The 21,401-nt window shown below is 33.6% G+C and overlaps 2 protein-coding genes across 2 annotated transcripts; both read left to right on the forward strand.

Moving 5' to 3' along the window:
- Positions 1–9,263: 9,263 nt before the first annotated feature.
- Positions 9,264–16,271, forward strand: LOC111403485 (NAD(H) kinase 1-like). Its single transcript, XM_023032010.1, has 11 exons — positions 9,264–9,548; positions 10,997–11,144; positions 11,244–11,363; positions 12,395–12,594; positions 13,065–13,178; positions 13,330–13,424; positions 14,406–14,512; positions 14,623–14,696; positions 14,819–14,897; positions 15,010–15,317; positions 15,725–16,271. The coding sequence occupies exons 1-11, from the start codon at positions 9,498–9,500 to the stop codon at positions 16,031–16,033; spliced, it is 1,605 nt and encodes a 534-aa protein (XP_022887778.1). The 5' UTR covers positions 9,264–9,497; the 3' UTR covers positions 16,034–16,271.
- LOC111404490 (NAD(H) kinase 1-like) lies at positions 16,075–18,412 on the forward strand. Its single transcript, XM_023033287.1, has 8 exons — positions 16,075–16,167; positions 16,308–16,406; positions 16,896–16,964; positions 17,008–17,140; positions 17,251–17,324; positions 17,447–17,525; positions 17,638–17,945; positions 18,353–18,412. Exons 1-8 carry the CDS (start codon positions 16,075–16,077, stop codon positions 18,410–18,412), a joined length of 915 nt encoding a protein of 304 aa, XP_022889055.1.
- Positions 18,413–21,401: the final 2,989 nt, after the last annotated feature.

Here is a 21,401-nt window from a genome sequence, read left to right on the forward strand (position 1 = left end):
GATATGTAGAGTTCCACCTGTGTGTTACATCAGTGGCAAATGATTTCTCCTGTAATCCATACTCTGCACACAAACTATTAAATACTTGTTTTCTTGCTGGTGATATAGTAATAAAATTTATTGCTTGTCTAATTTTATCTAAAGGTGAACTTATATGTTCTAATCCAGCTTTTACAATCAAATTAATAATATGACATACGCAACGTTGATGAAAAAATAAATTTCCAAAGACGAGGTTAAGATCAGCAATAAATCTTTCAATAACAACTTTGTTCACTGCAGCATTATCAAAAGTAAAACTTCGAACCATATCTTGTATACCATATTCCTGTATGATATCTTTTAAAACTATGAATATGTTAGTGGCATTATGAGATATTCTACACATCTGAATACAATAATTCTTTTATGTAGAAGCCACAAGTGATCAATATAATGAGCCGTAGCAGCAATATAACCTTTTCTATTACAACCAGTCCATAAATCAGAAGTAAACGATATAACACTATTAAAACCTTTTAGACATTCAATAGTAATTTGTTTTCTTCTGTTATATAATTTTATGCTATCCGAACGAAGAGTATTTCTAGAATAAGAAGAATACCTGGGTTGGAGATATTTCTGCATGAGTCGGGTAAAGTGTATTGAATCTATCATCGTAAGCGGCATCTCTGCTGTAGCCACGTATGCAGCCATTCTTATCGTAAGCGGCATCTCTGCTGCAGCCACGTATGCAGCCATTCCTTCACGAAATCTTTCCTGTGAATATACAAAAGTGGAAAGAGTAGAATTAGAACCGCCAAACACTAGTTCGGTTTGTTTCGAGTCGAGTTCGGCTGGTTTTGCTTTGCAACTCCTCAATACGTGTCTATTCAAATGCATTGTGCTCGAACCAGGCTTCCAACTAAGTTCTTTGCCACAATAATTGCAACATGCTTTCCAAATATCTACTCCATTTTGAACACCAATTTTTTTTCGTGTCATATGTTGCCAACAGTCCGATAATTCTTTTTTTGACCTTTTTGTTTCGAGTACTTGAACTTCTTCCTCTTCAATATCCTCCAAATTAATTGGAACATTTTCACATGCATCGTAGTTAGATGGAGTACTCGAACTACCGCCAAACTGATTAACTTCATCACTTGTAAAATCCATAATAACTAGTATAATAAAAAATACTGAATATTAGAATGTAAAGCGAAAGAAATTGAATATATTAATTGTTATATGAGAAGTGAGAAAGAAGAAATTGAAACTTGAATCTGAATCTATGATATAGAAATAATACGAAGTAAAATCGATAGCAAAGTGATTTAAAACTTCAAAAATCATCTCGTATTTATAGATAAAAAAACCCGCATTATTTTTCAAATTTGAATTTCAAAAATATAACAGTATAATGTACTAATAGTCTAATAGTCTAATACAAAAAAAAAAGGCAGCTATATAGCTGCCCAGCCTGCCCCCCTAACCTTTTCTATTACATAGGAGATTTGGGGCACTTTTATGACATATGGTTGAGAATGGTTTCGAAACTAATGAAACTATAAACAGAGTAAAATTTTAACTAAAAACTTTTATGTTTACTCCCTCTTGGCGGAGATTAAAATTAAATTTTTAGCATAGTTTGATAAAAGTTAACGAAATAGCGATTGAAAAATTGTGGATCCCATGAAATATGTGATTAAAATTAAGTGTTGACTTTGACAAAAATCTTTGATAAAACATGGCGTACTAAAGAATGGATGATTTCTATCTTTTAAACTATGCAATATCACTCCTTTGTCTAAAACTCACTAACCCTTTTTTCTTTCACACAAACCAATATAGAAGAAAAAATAGTGTTTCTACCCCTTGGGGCATAGCCCAGTGATGCAAAGGACAGGAGCGAGGTTATCTCACGCCTTGCTGGTAGCCGCAGTGTGGGGGTTCGATTCCTAAGACATGGAATTTGACTTCTTGTAAGCGCAGTGTACAGACAGCTCTTGTTCACTGACCTGTTGAGGTACATCCCGTTATTTACCTTCCTCACAAAATTCTAGGGACGAGACGATGAAGACCCTCAAAATTGGGGTTCAACCTTTAAAAATAATGTTTCTTCGACATACGAATTTTTGGAATAAAGATGTTCCCTCACAGGACCCTTTTCTGGCGTTGAAATGTAATTGACTTTAATATTTCGTTTACCTTCCTCTAATTTTATAATGTTTGAAATTTATTCAAAAAGAAGTTTTATTATTTTAAGCGCATTCTAGCTATGATCATTATTACTAGAGATGCTAATAATCCATTTGGTAGGGCTAGTCAAACGATTTATGAGACTATTTGGACATGTCTGAATAATTTATAGATGTATTTTATCTTTAAAGGAACTTTTAAATCAAGATGGTTCGAGATAACTACCTCGTGAAACTCCTATAAAAAATATAGACGTAGATGCTATCTCAAACAAAACTCTCACCAGCAAAGATACCCAATATAAATAATCTTACCTCTAGAGTGGCTAAGAACTTTATATCAAAAGGAATAAAGATTAACTTAGATCAATTGAATAAAATCAAGTAGTGGTCGGCTAGAAGCTAGAGATATTCGTGCAAGAATAGGTAGGCCTTTAAGGAAACCCTATCCCCTATGGTCAAGGGTACCATGAGTAATGTATTGGATATTTTAGATGTTCATCGATAAAAAAATTTTAGCTTAATATCTTCATATTTGTGCAAGTATTCAAAGCCCAAATTCATTAGTCCTTGTTTGGGTTCATTAAAATGAGATTTTGAAGGAAAAGTCTGTTTTGGAATAGTGATTTTTTGGAAAAACATGTTGATAGAAAATAAACAAAAAAGTTAAATTTACGTGTAATATTATTATAGGAGAACGTGAGGTAAGATATTAATTTTAAAAAAATGGAATCCAAACATGAGCTTAGCAACTCTTACGAAAAGTCCAAAAAAATAAAAAAGGAAGTAATAGAGTATTACATTGAGAAAATGAAAGAAACTTCATGTCTTCAAATTTTAGTGGGAAGGTCTCTCTCTTCCTTCTTATGGGAGTTGACTTACTGAAACAATTCATGCACCTAAGCCCACACTTTTTAAATAAAGTAAAAGCTAGTGGAAGATGGTGATAAAGTTTGACTGCGACTCTTTCAAGTCGTGCTCTCAAACTGTTTCATCAGTTTGAAAAATCATTTACTTTAAATTATTCAGATTTAACTTATTCTAATATATGGACTATTTTTTAATAAATTTAACATAAACATAGAGGGTCTGCTAATTGTTGGTTAATGGATTTAATTATCACAATAGAAAATTAATTTTTCTTTGAAAATTAAAACCATATAAATAAAAGAATCTTAGTAACCTTGAGATCATTGAATTATAAAAATCCTCACACATAGAAATGGGAGATAATAACCTTTTGAAGGAGTTTTTAATGGCCTAACCAATTACTTCCTCCCTTAGATCTCTTTTGTTCTCCATTAGGTGTATTTTTTTTTTCAAAAAAATGAAAAGTGGCAAATCCTAATTCTCATTTAAAATATATCAATAAAGTACATATTTATAATGTCCTATTAAGGTTTGGAAATTACACAAATTTTCTTGGACTTTATTGTAGTAGATCAATTAAGTCACACATTTTATTAGAGCCAAGAGAGGGACATAATCGGACTCACATAACCTAAACTCTAATAGATGTTTCCAATTGGGTCAACTCTTGACCAATTAAAATACATCTATTAATCCCGATTTGTTCTACCAAGAAATCGAGATTGCACTCTCGAGTCGAGTGATGGTTATAGAAGCAAATTATGATCCAATAACAATATCCTCTGATTATCGTTTCACAAGTCAACCACATTTGACCGCCAATGTTGAAACTGGCAAAATAATAGTTTTTGTCATTCAACATGTATTACCCTTTAAGTATCATTTTCATATGGCAAATTCGTTGTAATCAAATCACAATGTAAAGTCCAACGTTTCATCGTCGACATACTGAGCTCAGGTTCAATTTGTCTAGGAAAATACCTTAGAGTGACGATCATCTTATCTCAAGGATTAATGGATTCGACTATTGTAAGTATATGGTCTCTAATTATTTCGGCCCGATTTTCAAAGTATCGAGATCAATCTTCTATTTAAGATTTCAATCATCGCTACCTCAAAGAAATTGAACTAGCAATCAAAGGTACATTATTCACTCAGGATTTAGGTGACATGTTTCATAATCAAGTAGAGTTTCATTTCGAACGGTCGCAAAAGAGACATCTACGCGGTCCCGTTCAATGTGCATCGAAACACATTATTGTTCCTATTTCAAGATCTAGACAAATCTTAGTAAGAACAACACAATTTTATCAACATAAAGCGTCCAACTTTATGTACCGATTGTGAACGACATAATTTTGATCACATCACGAATTGTGTCTTACTATACCCGATCCATCGAGTATACAATTTGTCACATCTTATATGATCATGGAATTTCAGATAATCACTTCAAATTGTAACACGCAAATAGACGAACGTCAATTTAAAATGTAATTTTACATAACATTACTCGAAGAATTAGCATCAAGTTAACAGTAATTTCAATTTCAATATCAAAATCACATTCTAATTAATGTTATAAATTATATAATATTTGTTTTATAATTTTAATACAAATTGAAACCGCACCTCGCTTTCTACTACATATCTCTACCGAATCATCTAACAAAGCACTAAATTCTTGTTAAACAAAGAATTCTACCATACTCAACTTTATTAAATACAAAACAAAAAACTTGATAACATGAACAACTATAATGGCATTTATTCTTTTCATCAGCTAAATCTAATCTACAATCTCATGATACGTGGTGTTAGAATCGGATTTAATATGCAAGTTCGATATAAAAAAAGTTAATGATTCGCAATTCAACCCGTAAAGTTATTTCAAATTCGAAGGGTTACTTTAATGAAGCACTATTATTCTTGTTAAAAAGGTATTCTACTAAGCTCACTTTTTTTCTTAAACAAATACTTTCTAGCAATGGCTGTGGTATATATTCTTTCCTTCGGTCATTTGCTCAACTAACTTAGTTGAGCTTAATTATTACACATATTATGTCTCGTCACACATGGCTCCACATCACAGAGGCCCTCTTGTCCACGTGGCCGATCGTTGAGGCTCCTTGGTCAATTCTTGGATTAGCCGACCCACTCAAGTATTGGAACTACCTTCAGCGAAGCCTCCCACACAAGTGACGAGGCCCGAGAGATTAGTCCGATGCCCATTTATGTCTCTTTTGCTAAAGTAGAGGTGCTGAGGCGAGGGAGCTCCACAAAGTTCGAAGCCTGCTACATCAAGTGACAACTCACACGAAGAAGATCATGAACTTATGTATGAAATTTTTTTGAAATGATTGATGGGACATATGTAATAATTATAAATGTCAATTCTTGTCAATAGGATAGCTGTTTTGTGTAAGCATTAAATGCGCTATAGGTTAGTGACCCCAAATTGATGCTTAGGATTAGATGCTTCAATTAACGAGATACGGCTACGTGGACTTTCATCCAAGGGCCACAATTTCGCTTGTAATACTATAAATATCTCCTCCACATAACATTTGAAGGCTAATGCTACTCTAGATACTTAAAGCCATTATTTGTATTTTCTTTCATCGATTTTACACTTACTTATCAACGAGTTTACATTATTTCGCTTTAATTGAGTTGTTTGCGATTGGGTATCATCATACAATCATTTCATAAATCCATCGTCGGAATCCGAACACATTTGTCTCACGTCATTAAGCTTCTCCCATGTCCACATTTTTCGGAATATTGACTTCTAGTAATCCGTCCTTAGATGTTGGAGCTAACTCACGTGTGCGCGAGTGGGCTCAGTACTGTCGTCCTGCGGAAATTGAGGTCAATAACACCAACTCGCACAAGTGGTTTAAGAATCTAAGATCAGGAAAATTAGAAAATGGTTCAAAAATCAATATATTTTTGTTAAAATAAGGTATATTACTTAACTCAAACTTTCACTCAAACAAATACTTGATAAAATTCGTATTGATATATATTTTTTCCATCAACCATTTACAAGTCTAGCCTCACCATGTCTAATTATTCTGCCAACTCATATAAGCAGTATAAAATTTGGGTTTGACCAGTTCATCACAGAATTTTGAGATACGATTCAAAATTGGTTTTGCAAAATTTTCACTTCAAAAACATATTATTTTTTCTCTCTTAAGAATCATGATCGAAAAATGATTTCGTCCACCTCAATACCCACCCGACCAAGCTTTAAAACATTATTTTCGAATGAACTACCTTATTCAAGTCGAGTCTACTCAATTTTATCTTGAATCGAGAACTTTTGATCAACTTTATCCAAGTTTTGTCAAGGGAGAAGCCCCATTTTTCAACTTGACTTGGTTAAAATATGCGAAATTTCTTACTTTTCGTGGAGATTAGATCTAGTAACTGGGGGTCTATGGCTAATCAATATTGCACACCATCATTTAGCTATTGCAATGCTGATCCTCATAGCGCGTCACATATCTTCACTTGTTTTGCCCTTGCCAAAATTTGGTACACTTAAAGTCTCAAAGTTAACTCATAATTATTTTATCTAGGGAGAATTGCAGCCATGATATCAAACATTTCATTTTGTCTCAGACCTGACTCAAATCTTTCATCTGTACCACCTACGGTACCAAATCTTTGAAAAATTTGCACCCGAAGTTCAAATGGATGAAAATCGTTAGTTCATTTGTTAGTTGAGCTAAAGCTAATGATTAAGCAAAATTTGACTAATTTTTAAAGGGTTTAAAATTATTAAAGCAAAAAAGAAAAATAAAAAAAGTTATCTTCTTCAAGCCGCCCAACCCACTCCACCTCACCCTACGGCAAAACCAAACTCAAAACAAACAACCGTCTCTACAAAACCACCTCCGATAGCCCCTTTCCCACCCACCACCACTCTCCACCCAATGTCGACACGATTGTCTGCACCACCACGAGCATCCTAGTATTCCTCCTTTAATCACTCCCTTGTAGGCCTTCTCTTCTCCTTCGGATTCTTCGCATCATCCAATGACACCTAGCAATCTAATCATTGTTTCTTCCTCTTTTTCTCCATCTTTGAGAAAACCTAGAGTTTGATGTGGCAGCAATCCAGTTGCTCTTTGGCCTCTCCTTCTTGATCTTATTCCCAATCAGTGTTATGAAATGAGCGTCAAGGCGTTGCCTAGGCACGATGCGCGACAAAAACCCCAAGTCAAGTCTTATTTAACGGTCAACGATAATTGTTGACTGCTAATTCGCTCCTAGGCGTGCCTAGGCACACAATATTATCTTTTTTAATTTTTTTAACAATTCTTTTAAGTTAAAACTTAAATATTGATTTATTTACTTTATCTGCCCTAAATTCAAAATAGTCGCTTGAAGTTTTGAACAAAAAAAAGACTTTCAAAAATTCCTATCTATTTACTATTTAGTATTTACATTTGAAACTTATCCTTTTGTTTGAAATTTTAAAAAAAATGTATAAAGTTCTTATATATCTATTTTAGATATTTGATAGGTATTATTTTTAATTATTAAATAATTTTTTGACTAATTAAAATAATATTAAAATAAGAAAACATCTTTTTACACTTTTTTACGTCTATGCTCGCTTAGCCCAAAGCTATGCCTCCACGCATTACGCCTTTTAGAACACTGTTCCCAAAATATTCCATCACATAATCCTTCGCTTTTCGTGACTCCCTTTCACTTCCATTATCATGTTTCACCTATCTTTATCCGAAATACTCTTCTTCTTCTTCCATCAGTTATTTTCTCCTCTACTCTCTATATTAATCCTATCGAAATTCCCCTTTGAGATGCTCGTCTTCTCCAACCCCTTAGATGGAGATGTCATCTCTACAACTATCCTTGATGACACCACAAGTGCTGCATACACCTCAGGGGACAATTTCATAAATATGTATATAGATCAATCTCAATTGATAATAATCCGATAATATAATGTATTTGATATCTTATCGCATAATTTATTACATACAGTTTTTATCATTTTTTGAAAATTGTCTTACATTTTATGACTTTTAATGAAGAATGTCGAAATTATCAAATCCCAATCTAACGCTAATATATATTATAATAAATATTATATTGAGATTGAAAATCCTCTCTTTCCAAAATTACTTCTAACATTTCGTACTCTCTCACTCTAATTGTGCCATATGGATTAAAACGAGGAAATCCCGTGGTTTTATTGACCTAAATTCTTATATTGCAATAAAAAGGGAAAATAGGTAAAATATTTCGGATAGAATTATTGGATCAAATATTTGATAACATAATAAATCGAAAGTGGATTTAATAATAATATCTATTGAATTATTGGATCAGATCAAGGAATTACTCTTATCTGATTGGATCGGATATGAACAAATCCGAACCATATTCGTTCTATTTACAGTCCTAACAGTGACAGGAGAGAAAGGGGTGATGACAAAAAATAACTTTTTGGGATGAGGGCAGTAGTGGTGGTAGAGTAGTGGTGTTAGTGGTTTTGGTGATGATGATGCTTGGCGAACACAGTTGTTTGTTTGGGGTTTGGTTTTGGGGTGGGTTTATGGCGTCGAAGAAGATAAATTCTCACTGGATTTTTTTTTTTTTTTTTTGCTTTGATTGCTTTAATTCTTTTATATAAAAAACGTGAAGTTACCATTTTACTCGTAAAAAACTAGTCAAATTTTGATCAAATTGTTGATTCTAGGTCAACTAACAGGTGAACTAACGATTTTCATCGATTTGAACTTCGAGTGCGAATTTTTAAAAAATTTGGTACCGTGATCACAAATGAAAGATTTAGGCCCTGTTTGGCACCCATTTTTATTAAAATACATTTTTCTCTCTCTTCTCTTTAACCACACATTTTCTATTAAAATAATATTACACGTAAATCAAAAAAATTTTCTTATTTTTCAACTACACATTTTCCATTAATTTACAATTCAAAAATACATTTTCACATAAAAATTCCTACCAAACACCCTCTTAGATCAAGTTTGAGACAAAATAAAAGATTTGATACTGCAACTGCAATTTTTGGTAGAGTTGACCATGTGATGTTAGTAGTGACACAAACATGCAATAAAAAGTCATATACAACCAAAATTTATATCTATTCCTAACCTGCTCCCGTGTCTACACAAATCTACCTACACGTCTAATGTGACCCACCATAACCCATCCTCTCTCTCTCTCTCTTTCTATAACACCTTCCTTTCTCCCAAATCACTCCCCGTTGTCCCAAATTCAATTTCACATTAACGAATGATGATTCATGATTATATATACATACAACTCCTCCCATTTCAATTGACTTCCATTTCTTGATCTTGTTTTGCCAAAATCTTGGAAAAGCTTCATCTCTCTCTCTCTCTCTCTCTCTCTCTCTCTCTCTCTCTCTATATATATACATACATGCAGAAGAGAGAGAACCCCATGTCTCCAAGCAAGAGCAGCATCCACCATGTATGTGTCTTTAATTAATTTCCATACAATTCTTGATACTTTGGGCATTTCTGATTTTTTACTCGGGTTCATTTTAGTCAAATAATAGTGAACTTTTTGTTTCTTGCTCAATTGATTTTTTTATTATATCAGAGTTTATGCTAGCTGAGCAATTAATTTTTTCACTTTGTTGTTAATTTCCTATCTTTTTTATTTTTATTTATTTATTATTATTATTTTTTTTGGTATTAAGGTCAGATAAGAAGTAAATAAGTCGTTTAAAACTAATTTATCTCAATGGTTGTGGATTAGGAGGATTTTTTAATAATTAATTTTTTGTTCACCTGGGATAGGGCATGACTGAAGGGGTTTATAATTTTGTTCACGTGTCTATTGGTGATCGCTTTTTTTATTTTTTATTTTTTTCCGAATTGAAGTAACGTGTCTAGGAAATTCTATTCAAACTTGAAAATTCCACCTTTGTGCATGGAACTAAATTGTGATATGAGTAGAAATTATAGTTGATAGATGGAAAGGAAACTGATGTGACGCAATTTGTCAAACCTTTGAGACCCCTCAACTGTCTGGACACAGATAAACAGTTGATAGATGGTAAAAGAGAAAAAAATTGAGAGATGTTTTTGTATGTCTATTGCTGCTGATAATGATTTTGAGATTGGAATCTATGGATTTGTTATTCGAGATATATCTTGTTTGTGCATTGTAGAAGAGATGTTATTAAATGAAATCTCCATAGATGGTGGTAACCCCTTCTTAATACAAATAGACAATCAAGCTATTTTGAAACACAGATGTTGGAAAGCATTGATTACATTGTTTTCTAAAATCTATGATATGTTCTTTTTGGATTTGACATCCTTCTTTCTTTTGCATTTTGTCTTTTAAGTTTGAGTAATGTTTCATATAATCCAGATGTATCTGTATTTTCTTTCTGAAAACGATGTAATGGATTGCACGGTAAAGCCACCCTGCTCATTTTAATCTGATTTACTTGCTGTGTTTTGCCATGTATCTCAATCGTCCTTTATAATGAAGTGGAAACAACGAAATAGATCGCATAGTATGCTACCTCTGGGCATCGTAATATACATTCAAAGTAAAACCGATGAAGAATATTCTCCTTTGTGATGAGTGTCTCTTTGATTTTGGATTGGGGGCCATACAGAACCAGTGATCCATGTTTTCGAGTGTTAGAGAAGGCCTAATTTATGATTCTAATTTACATGACTAATCTAGATATGAATTATACTTACTGCACTCAACTGAATCAATATATTTATTCTGTTCTTCTACACCAGAAATGAATAAATATGTCTTTGACTTGCTACTTATATCACTGCATCGTTCCTCCATTTTCTATTTATCAATCTTGCTAGATCTTAATAACATGCATTATGTCAACTGAAGTAGAAAAAATATTTTTTGAAGACTAATGTGCTAACTAACAGGGAAATTCTAGTGTTTCACCAGCAGAGAATGGTTTTGGTGACAGTTTCTCACAATTAAGCTCAGAAAGAGCTGTCGAGGAACTTATTCAACAGCCTCTTGTTCAGGGAATTGATGATCATCTCATTGAGTTCTCCGAGGCTTTGAGAAGTACGGCCTACTCAATCTTTTATCTTTAGAACTATTTTCTGCGGTCAGAGCTTGATGCACAATCTGTTACTTAAAATTCAATTTTCTTCGTGTTTTTAGCTGTTGCAAAGGCATTGCGTAGAGTTACTGAAGGAAAGGCTTCTGCTCAAGCTGAGGCTGCTGAATGGAAGCGTAAATATGAATTGGAGAGGGCACGTAATATGCATTTGGAGAACCAAGGTTCATTTAATTCTGTGTACTTTCCAAGTTTACCATATACCAATTGATGCACTTGTCTGTTGAATATTGGATTCTTTGTAGCATTTATGTATACAATTTTAATTTCAGTAATCAAAGCCTAAATTTGCATATTGATGTTGGTTGGAAATTCTTAGGGACTTGAACTATCTGATTGTAAAAATTAAGACAATATGGGCCGGTACTGGGTTGAGTATTGTTTGAGACTACCATTTCATTTTGATAAATGGATGGTCCTTGTAAGGTGGGGTTGGATGGGATTTTGGTCAAAACTTTATAACTAGTCCTCATTTTCAGTATTGCAAAACTTATGGATAATAAAAAGTAGATGTTGTCGTTAGTGTCAAATTTTGATATTTGATAGTGTCGTGTTGGACTGGAATTTTCTTTATGAACTAGTGGATTGTTTGCCAATGTCATTGTGTTGACCCTTGATATATTGGCATACTAAATTTATTATTTTTATAGAATTCAGCATCTGAAATCGTTTGTCTATTTACACATGTAAGGCTTGAAAAACAGAAGAATACTTAAAAATCCATGAGTGCAAACTCCTGTGTATACATGGGGCAAAATTAATCTGCTCTCATATCGGTTCAAAGTCAAAATGGTTTGAACCCACATATGTTGTGTGCAAAGCAAAGGGAGTTCAAACATTTTCATCAAAGCAAAAATGCACGTTGAGTTATGTAGCTTAGCCAATTGGCTGAGGCTGAATAGGGGTGGGGGTGAACGGGTGGAAGGATTTTGTCCATAGCTTCCATCCAATCATCTATGTTTTACAAGAGGACATTTATCATGTAGATTTATGCAACAGTAATATGGTCCCTTTAAGTTTAATACTACCTTAGACAATTTGTGTATCCAAGAATTGGAAGGTCTGAAGACAGTTTTTTTCCATTTCTCCTGAAAATTGTGCAGTTTTTCTCTTCTCTCTTTATTTTTACATGTGCAATAAAATGTTGTACTTTTAGTAAGTATCCTCTTGTGAGTAATAGACTGGCTTGTTTCAGTGCTGTCATCTGGAGGGCATTGCAGTGAGTTAAATGATGAGAGAGCAGAAACTTTGGCAGACCGAACTGTGTTGTCCAATGAAACTAGGGAACAATGTGAGTTGTATAGTGGAAAAGATGATATTTGTGCTCACGAGGTTCTTCAAGATGGTGAACCTGATTCTGACTCAGGTGAAGTCCAGAATAGAATGATGAGGAAGGTTAGTCATTGGTTAACTCGCAGTTTATAGTCATATTGATTTATTCAGTGCTTATCTTCAGTTATAACTGTTCCCCAATTCTTTATAATTCTGCAAATCTCGAAATGGTTACTGCTGTTCTTGCTTAGTTAATAGTAAGTGGAATAAAAAAGGGAAATAGAGAATGGGGGAAGAGTGGAATTGATTGAATTAAAGAAAGAAAAATTAGAAAAGAGGCCCATGTAGATTTTTATTTTATTGTTAATGTGGTTTGAGTACAACAAAGAATTTAGTCAGTATTGTCCCAAAATACTGTGTTGTTGGGTAGGTTTATGCAGCTTTCTTTTTATTTTTGTTATATTAATGCAACAAGATATTTTCTAAATCCCTGATTATATTTATAAATAAAGTGGTGAAATAGGATTTTCAATTGATATTTTATTATTGGCTAGGCGATCAATAAAAATTATAATATTGGTTTCTGGAGACAGGCATCATTTAAACTATCATGGTGTTGCAAAGGCGAAAAAAGTGATCGACACAAACATGACATTGTCTCTTTTGAAAAGGGCAATATAACAACTGCAGAACGTAGCAGTAAACAGGTATAGCTATTGAAATCAAGCTTTTGAAGTTTTGTCTGGTGTTACTTTGAAGTCTCACTCCATTTGCATTTCATTTTATTATCTTAATGGTTTGATGTTCTTATGACTCGGATTTCAGTAATACTGTATAAGTGAACCTTTTCTTTTTCAGATTTCTTTGAAGTGGGAATCTCCCCCAAGCACTGTGCTTATATTGACCAAGCCCAATTCAACTTCTGTACGAATTCTGTGTTTCGAAATGGTCAGGTAGGATGGTTAAACATTGTAAGGCATTTATTTTCCTCTTAAATTGATTGCTCTGCCTTCAATTGTAATAATTGAGAAGATTCTGTGCAAGAATGGTTCATGGTTAATATCTGGAACTCAACCTTATTACGGAAGTGAAGATGTTTTTCATTTTACATCTTTGCCCCTTTCCGGACTTGTATAATTGATATGGTGATCCTCTATATGAATGATCAGTGAATTGACATCACAAGTGGGGTTTATGAATAATTGATCCCATCCCATTACATGGTAATGGGCCATATAATTCACAACTTCTACACCATGGTTTAGTTGGATTGCTTTTGCATAAAATTGCCTCTCCATTTTGGAATTTTTGATCTATAATTCCGTTACTTATTTTTTGGCGACTTCGGAAGTTCTGCCAATTTTTCTGTCAATTTTTATTTTATATTGTACCTTTTCTTTTGTTATAACTTATACATATCAGAGAATTCTTCCTTAGTATCATTACTTTGCAGTGCTTTCTGATAAAGATTTATTTCTCCAATGCTGAGGAGCTGATGAACATCCAATTTGATTCGTTTTATGTCTAGTTTAAATATTGACTTTAAAGTTATGGGCCAAAGTTTGAGGAATTAGTTGCGTGCATCTTTAAGTTTCATTCCATATCTTAGATTTTTGTGTTAAATCTCTCTGGAGTTGAGCTCTGTTGCCACTGGCGGCATAATTATTTCCTCACGTGTCTTTACTATAATTTTACTTAGGCCCTGTTTGGTACCCATTTTTTTTAAAATGCATTTTTCTCTTTCTTCTTTTCAACAACACATTCTTTATTAAAATAATATTACATGTAAATCAAAAACTTTTCCTTATTTTTTAACCACACATTTCCCATTAATTTACTATTCAAAAATGCATTTTCACATATAAATGTCTACCGAACACCCTCTTAATTGGCTGTGAAACTTGTTAGACTTATTATTCCTGTTTTCATCCCAGATGGTTAAAAGAGCAGAAAAAGTTAAATATCTTTGTGGAGCCACAAGTTAAAGCTGAACTTTTGACAGAGTCATCGTACTACAACTTTGTACAAACCTGGCAAGATGGTAAGCTGTGAAATTTTCTGTGGTTAAAAAACTTAGAACAAGGAGTGTTTTCTTGCATTTGTTTAAAATTTGTTTCTGTTTCATTGTTAATGTTATCTGGATTTGCGAAGACAAGGAAATGCTGCTTCTGCATATGAAAGTTGACCTTGTTGTGACTCTGGGTGGAGACGGAACCGTTCTTTGGGTACGTAAACTGTTTGGTCTTCTTCAGCATAATTGATCTTGTTTTTCAATTTCTGGAATAATTATAGTATTATACTTTGTGTTTGGCTGCGATGACACTTACAACTGGCTTCTTATTTGCAGGCTGCATCGAGGTTCAAAGGGCCAGTTCCTCCCGTCGTCCCATTCTCTTTAGGTTCACTTGGCTTCATGACCCCATTCCGTATCCTCGTTCTTCCCATAAAGGGGTTCTTATTTTTCATGTACACATTAGAGTGCTTTCATCAAACTTTATGTTTCTTTCTTATGTACGTATCTTTAACATAAAAAATCAGATAGTGAGCATTACCGCGAATATCTTAATTCTATCCTTCGCGGTCCCATTAGTATTACGTTAAGACATCGATTGCAGTGCCTTATCATTCGGGATTCAGCTAAAAGTGAATACGAGAGTGAAGGACCAATGCTTGTCCTGAACGAGGTTACAATTGACCGTGGAATTTCATCCTTCCTCACAAATCTGGAATGCTATTGTGACAACTCTTTTGTTACTATTGTACAAGGAGATGGTTTAATATTATCAACGCCGTCTGGGAGCACGGCATATTCCCTGGCTGCTGGAGGATCAATGGTTCATCCTCAGGTACGTCTTGAACCATTTGTCGTTCCGTCTGCCAGTCATTTTGAGCCTGTTTGCAAAGCTTAAAAATGGCAGAGGTTACTTTTAAGTAATTTTCTTGATTAATGCTCGGTTAGACCATCCCTTTGAATCTTGTGCTTGCTTGCATAAGCTTTTAAGTACTTATAAGGGCACGTACATAATGGTGCACACCCCCCTCACATGGAGGGGGTCCACATACAATAAATCATGCATTGGCCCTCCTCCATGTGAGGGAGGTGTAACCCCCTATGTACACCTCGAGGTGTACAAACAGTATTACCCGTACTTATAAATAGTGGGTTTCAAGGAATATGGGGTTAAAAAGTAGGTAAATTTTGCAATTATATGCTTTGGCAAACATTCGATTAATAATTTCAATTGATTTTCAGGTTCCGGGCATCCTGTTTACACCAATCTGCCCACACTCACTATCCTTTCGGCCTTTGATTTTGCCCGAGCACGTGACTGTTCGAGTAGTAGTACCCTTCAATAGCAGAAGTCATGCTTGGGTATCATTTGATGGGAAGGACCGGAAACAATTGGGACCAGGCGACGCACTTGTGTGCAGCATGGCAACTTGGCCCGTTCCAACCGCGTGTCAAGTTGATTCGACTAGTGACTTTCTACGCAGCATCCATGACGGTCTTCATTGGAATTTGAGGAAGACTCAGTCGTTTGATGGCCCACGCGATCCGTGAAGAGCAAATTTTCTTCCTTAAATTTAGAAAATCAAATTTCTATGGAATCCATTTCTCTCCCCAAGTATCACGGAGTTCTCCAAATAGGTGCTTCATTATGTTTCAAGTATTTGATGCATAGGTTCTTGACGTTTGTAGATTAACCGAACAATCACTGTGCCAGAAATGGACGAAATTGGAAAAGCAATTCTCTCGGTTGAATATAGAAGAAGTAATTGGATAAATTTAATTATAGTTTTGAATTTGCCTGCCTTCAATTTTAATATTTGAGAAGATTCTGGGCAAGAATGGTTCATGGTTAATATCTGGAACTCAATCTTATTACGGAAGTGAAGATGTTTTTCATTTTACATCTTTGCCCCTTTCCGGACTTGTATAATTGATATGGTGATCTTCTATATGAATGATCAGTGAATTGACATCACAAGTGGGGTTTATGAATAATTGATCCCATCCCATTACATGGGCCATATAATTCACAACTTCACAACTTCTACACCATGGTTTAGATGGATTACTTTTTGCATAAAATTGCCTCTCCTTTTTGAAATTTTTGATCTATAATTCTGTTACTTATTTTTTGGCTACTTCGGAAGTTCTGCCAATTTTTCTGTCAATTTTTATTGTATATTGTACCTTTTCTTTTGTTATAACTTATATGTTATACATATCAGAGAATTCTTCCTTAGTATCATTACTTTGCAATGCTTTCTGATAAAGCTTTATTTCTCCAACGCTGAGGAGCTGATGAACATCCAATTTGATTCGTTTTATTTCTAGTTTAAATATTGACTTTAAAGTTTATGGGCCAAAGTTTGAGGAATTAGTTGCGTGCATCTTTGAGTTTCATTCCATATCTCAGATTTTTGTGTTAAATTTCTCTCTGGAGTTGAGCTCTGTTGCCACTGGCGGCATAATTATTTCCTCACGCGTCTTTACTATAATTTTACTTAATTGGCTGTGAAACTTGTTAGACTTATTATTCCTGTTTTCATCCCAGATGGTTAAAAGAGCAGAAAAAGTTAAATATCTTTGTGGAGCCACAAGTTAAAACTGAACTTTTGACAGAGTCATCGTACTACAACTTTGTACAAACCTGGCAAGATGGTAAGCTGTGAAATTTTCTGTGGTTAAAAAACTTAGAACAAGGAGTGTTTTCTTGCATTTGTTTAAAATTTGTTTCTGTTTCATTGTTATTGTTATCTGGATTTGCGAAGACAAGGAAATGCTGCTTCTGCATATGAAAGTTGACCTTGTTGTGACTCTGGGTGGAGACGGAACTGTTCTTTGGGTACGTAAACTGTTTGGTCTTCTTCAGCATAATTGATCTTGTTTTTCAATTTCTGGAATAATTATAGTATTATACTTTCTGTTTGGCTGCGATGACACTTACAACTGGCTTCTTATTTGCAGGCTGCATCCAGGTTCAAAGGGCCAGTTCCTCCCGTCGTCCCATTCTCTTTAGGTTCACTTGGCTTCATGACCCCATTCCGTATCCTCATTCTTCCCATAAAGGGGTTCTTATTTTTCATGTACACATTAGAGTGCTTTCATCAAAATTTACGTTTCTTTCTTATGTACGTATCTTTAACATAAAAAATCAGATAGTGAGCATTACCGTGAGTATCTTAATTCTATCCTTCGCGGTCCCATTAGTATTACGTTAAGACATCGATTGCAGTGCCATATCATTCGGGATTCAGCTAAAAGTGAATACGAGAGTGAAGGACCAATGCTTGTCCTGAACGAGGTTACAATTGACCGTGGAATTTCATCCTTCCTCACAAATCTGGAATGCTATTGTGACAACTCTTTTGTTACTATTGTACAAGGAGATGGTTTAATATTATCAACGCCGTCTGGGAGCACGGCATATTCCCTGGCTGCTGGAGGATCAATGGTTCATCCTCAGGTACGTCTTGAACCATTTGTCGTTCCGTCTGCCAGTCATTTTGAGCCTGTTTGCAAAGCTTAAAAATGGCAGAGGTTACTTTTAAGTAATTTTCTTGATTAATGCTCGGTTAGACCATCCCTTTGAATCTTGTGCTTGCTTGCATAAGCTTTTAAGTACTTATAAGGGCACGTACATAATGGTGCACACCCCCCTCACATGGAGGGGGTCCACATACAATAAATCATGCATTGGCCCTCCTCCATGTGAGGGAGGTGTAACCCCCTATGTACACCTCGAGGTGTACAAACAGTATTACCCGTACTTATAAATAGTGGGTTTCAAGGAATATGGGGTTAAAAAGTAGGTAAATTTTGCAATTATATGCTTTGGCAAACATTCGATTAATAATTTCAATTGATTTTCAGGTTCCGGGCATCCTGTTTACACCAATCTGCCCACACTCACTATCCTTTCGGCCTTTNTAATGAATGATAATTTTACCTTTGCAGTTGTAAAAATTATTATCGTTGTATTCTTGATTATTACTTATAAATATAGAGCTTTTATTCTTAATAAAATACAAAAAAAATTATTGATTTTTATTCTCTCTTTTTTTTCTCTCTTTACATAACACGCTATCAGTATAAAAGTTTAATTCTTCAAAGTTTAAAGAAGATTTATGATAGACTGTCAAGATACTTGCTTGATTGATAGTGTAACTATACAAGCCATTTTTCAAAACAAAAAATATTTTTTGAACCTAATATTAAAAGAAAAAATGTTAATACGATATCAAGTGCATTGAATATTGTTGAAGGCTTCCAAAAAGCTTGTAAATAAAACAAAGTTATATATTGAAGATACACTTTATTCTAGCAAATTCAGAAAAAAATTCCTTAATTTTAAAGAAATCCGCTACAATGGATATCATATTGAAACCATACAAGAAAATAATATTGAATATTTCTGAATAACTTCTTTTGTATCTAACAAGAAGCAGATAAAAGAAAAATTTATGCACTTCATAAAAATGGTTGAATCAAATAATATCACGAACCAAAAATTTGTTGATCCAAAAAATTTTATACTTTGTCATGATTGACTTGGATATCTTTACCTAATGATTATCCATGTGTAGTTTATTTACAAGGCAAGTTAGTCAATAGACATTCGATTACAAAAGTCAATATTAAATATCCAATTTTTTTGGAAAGAATTCATGGAGATATATATGGGCCAATACGCCCACCATGCGGATCATTCCGTTATATTATGGTATTAATTGATTCTTTTACTAGATGGTCACATATTGGAATACTTTTCACTATGAATGTAGCCTTCACTAGACTACTTACCCGAAACATAAAATTACGAGCGCAATTATCCGATTATTTTTCTTGACAATGCTAGTGAATTTATATCACAAGTATTCAATGATTATTATATGTCAATTAAGATTGTAATTGAACATTTAGTTTCGCATGTCCATTAACAAAATGGTTCAGCGGAGTCGTTTATTAAACATCTATAACTTAGTGTTAGATCATTACTTATGAAAATAAAACTCCCAATTTTTGTTTGGGGTCATGCCATATTACATGCTGCATCATTGGTTCGTATTAGACCAACTACCTATTATCAATATTCATCTTTGCAACTTGTTTTTGGTTCTGAACCTGATATTTTTCACTTGCGAATTTTTGATTGTGTTATCCAAGTCCCTATTCACCCCCTTACAACGTACTAAAATGGGTCTCCAACGAAAACTTGGGATTTATGTAAATTTTGATTCATCATCTATTATTAGGTATCTTGAACCATTAACGGGCGATTTATTTACTGCAAGTTTTGTAGATTGTTATTTTGATGAAATGACTTTCCCAACTTTAGGAGAGAAAAAATGACATCTTGAAAAAAAGGTAAAATTTCTTGGAATGAAACATTTCTATCTTATTTTGACTCCCGCAACAATCAATGTGAGCAAAATGTTAAAAAATTATTTATTTGCAAAATATCTCAAATCAATTACCCGATATATTAGTTGACACTAGAAAAGTGACAAAATCATATATTTTAATAGAAAATATTTCAGGAAAAATTGATGTCCTTGTAGAACAATTTATTGCAGCAAATGAATCTCAAATACACCAGAATAGTAGTCGGCGAGTTGATTCAAAAGACTCTGTACCTTAAAAGAGAAAAGTACAAGAGAAAAACTAACCAAAAGTTTGAAAGAAAGTAACATTAAAAAATATTGATCAATCAAATATTGAAAATATGGTTCCTGAAGAACCACAAGTGTCCGAAAATAATGAGATTTCAATAAAATTTATATGTTACCACATAAATTATTGGAACGGAATAATGTTGTATAGAGAGCATTTTTGCCTTTAACGTGGCTCCTGATATTATTCAAAATAAGGATCACGAACTACAGTCTATTAAAGACTATCAAAATAGAAATGATTGACCAAAATTAAATGAAGTTATATAGGCAAAATTGAATTCTGTAGGGAAACGAAAGGTGCTTGGATATGTAGTGTGAACACCAAAAAATATAATCCATATTGGATAAAAATGAATTTTTGTACGAAAGAGAAATGAAAATAATAAAATTACAAAATATAAAGATCGACTTGTAGTTCAAGGTTTCTTACAAAGATCTGCAATCGATTATGATAAACCAAATTCTCTCACAATGGATACAATCACTTTTAAATTCCTAATTAGTTTGGTCATGTCACAAAAATTTGATATGCGCCTTATATATGTAGTAACTGTCTAATTATATGTTTCACTTAATAGTGACATATATAAGAAAGTTCTTGAATGACTTTAAGTTCCAAGAACAAAAGATACATGCCCCAAGAACCATGTTATCAATTAAATTGCAAAAATCATTATATGGATTGAAACAATTCGAACGCACATGATATAATCGCTTTAGTGAATATTTGTTGAAAGAGGGTTATAAAAATGACGATATCTGTCCACATGCTTTCATAAAGAAATTAGATATTGAATTTGTAATTATGACAGTTTATGTTGATTTAAATTTAATTGGAACTCCTGAAGAGCTCAACAAAACTGCAGATTATTTGAAAAATAAATTTGAGATAAAAGATTTGGGAAAACTCAAATTTTGTCTCGGGTTACAGATTGAATATTTCTCGGAAAGATTATTCATTCATCAATCTACATATTCAAAAATGTCTAAAAGCATTTTTTATACGGATAATGCATATCCATTGACATCACCCATAATTGGTCGGTCACTTGATGTGAAAAAAAAATTAAATTTTGCCCACTTGAAAATGGAGAAAAGGTTCTTGGCAATAAAGTATCATATCTTAGTATAATTTGAGCATTAACTTATCTTACAAATTGTACTCGTCTCAACATAGATTTTTCTGTAAATTTCTTATAAGATATAGCTCTACACCAACTTAAAGATATTAGAATGGTGTTAAACAT

This window comes from Olea europaea, chromosome 11 (assembly GCF_002742605.1).
Source record: "Olea europaea var. sylvestris chromosome 11, O_europaea_v1, whole genome shotgun sequence".
NCBI classification, from domain to species: domain Eukaryota; kingdom Viridiplantae; phylum Streptophyta; class Magnoliopsida; order Lamiales; family Oleaceae; genus Olea; species Olea europaea.

Coding starts and splice junctions, on each gene's coding strand:
- LOC111403485 (XM_023032010.1), top strand. CDS start 9,498: ATGCAGAAGAGAGAGAACCCCATGTCTCCAAGCAAGAGCAGCATCCAC. Junction 11,364..12,394: donor TATGCATTTGGAGAACCAAG/GTTCATTTAATT, acceptor GGCTTGTTTCAG/TGCTGTCATCTGGAGGGCAT. Junction 14,513..14,622: donor TGTACAAACCTGGCAAGATG/GTAAGCTGTGAA, acceptor GGATTTGCGAAG/ACAAGGAAATGCTGCTTCTG.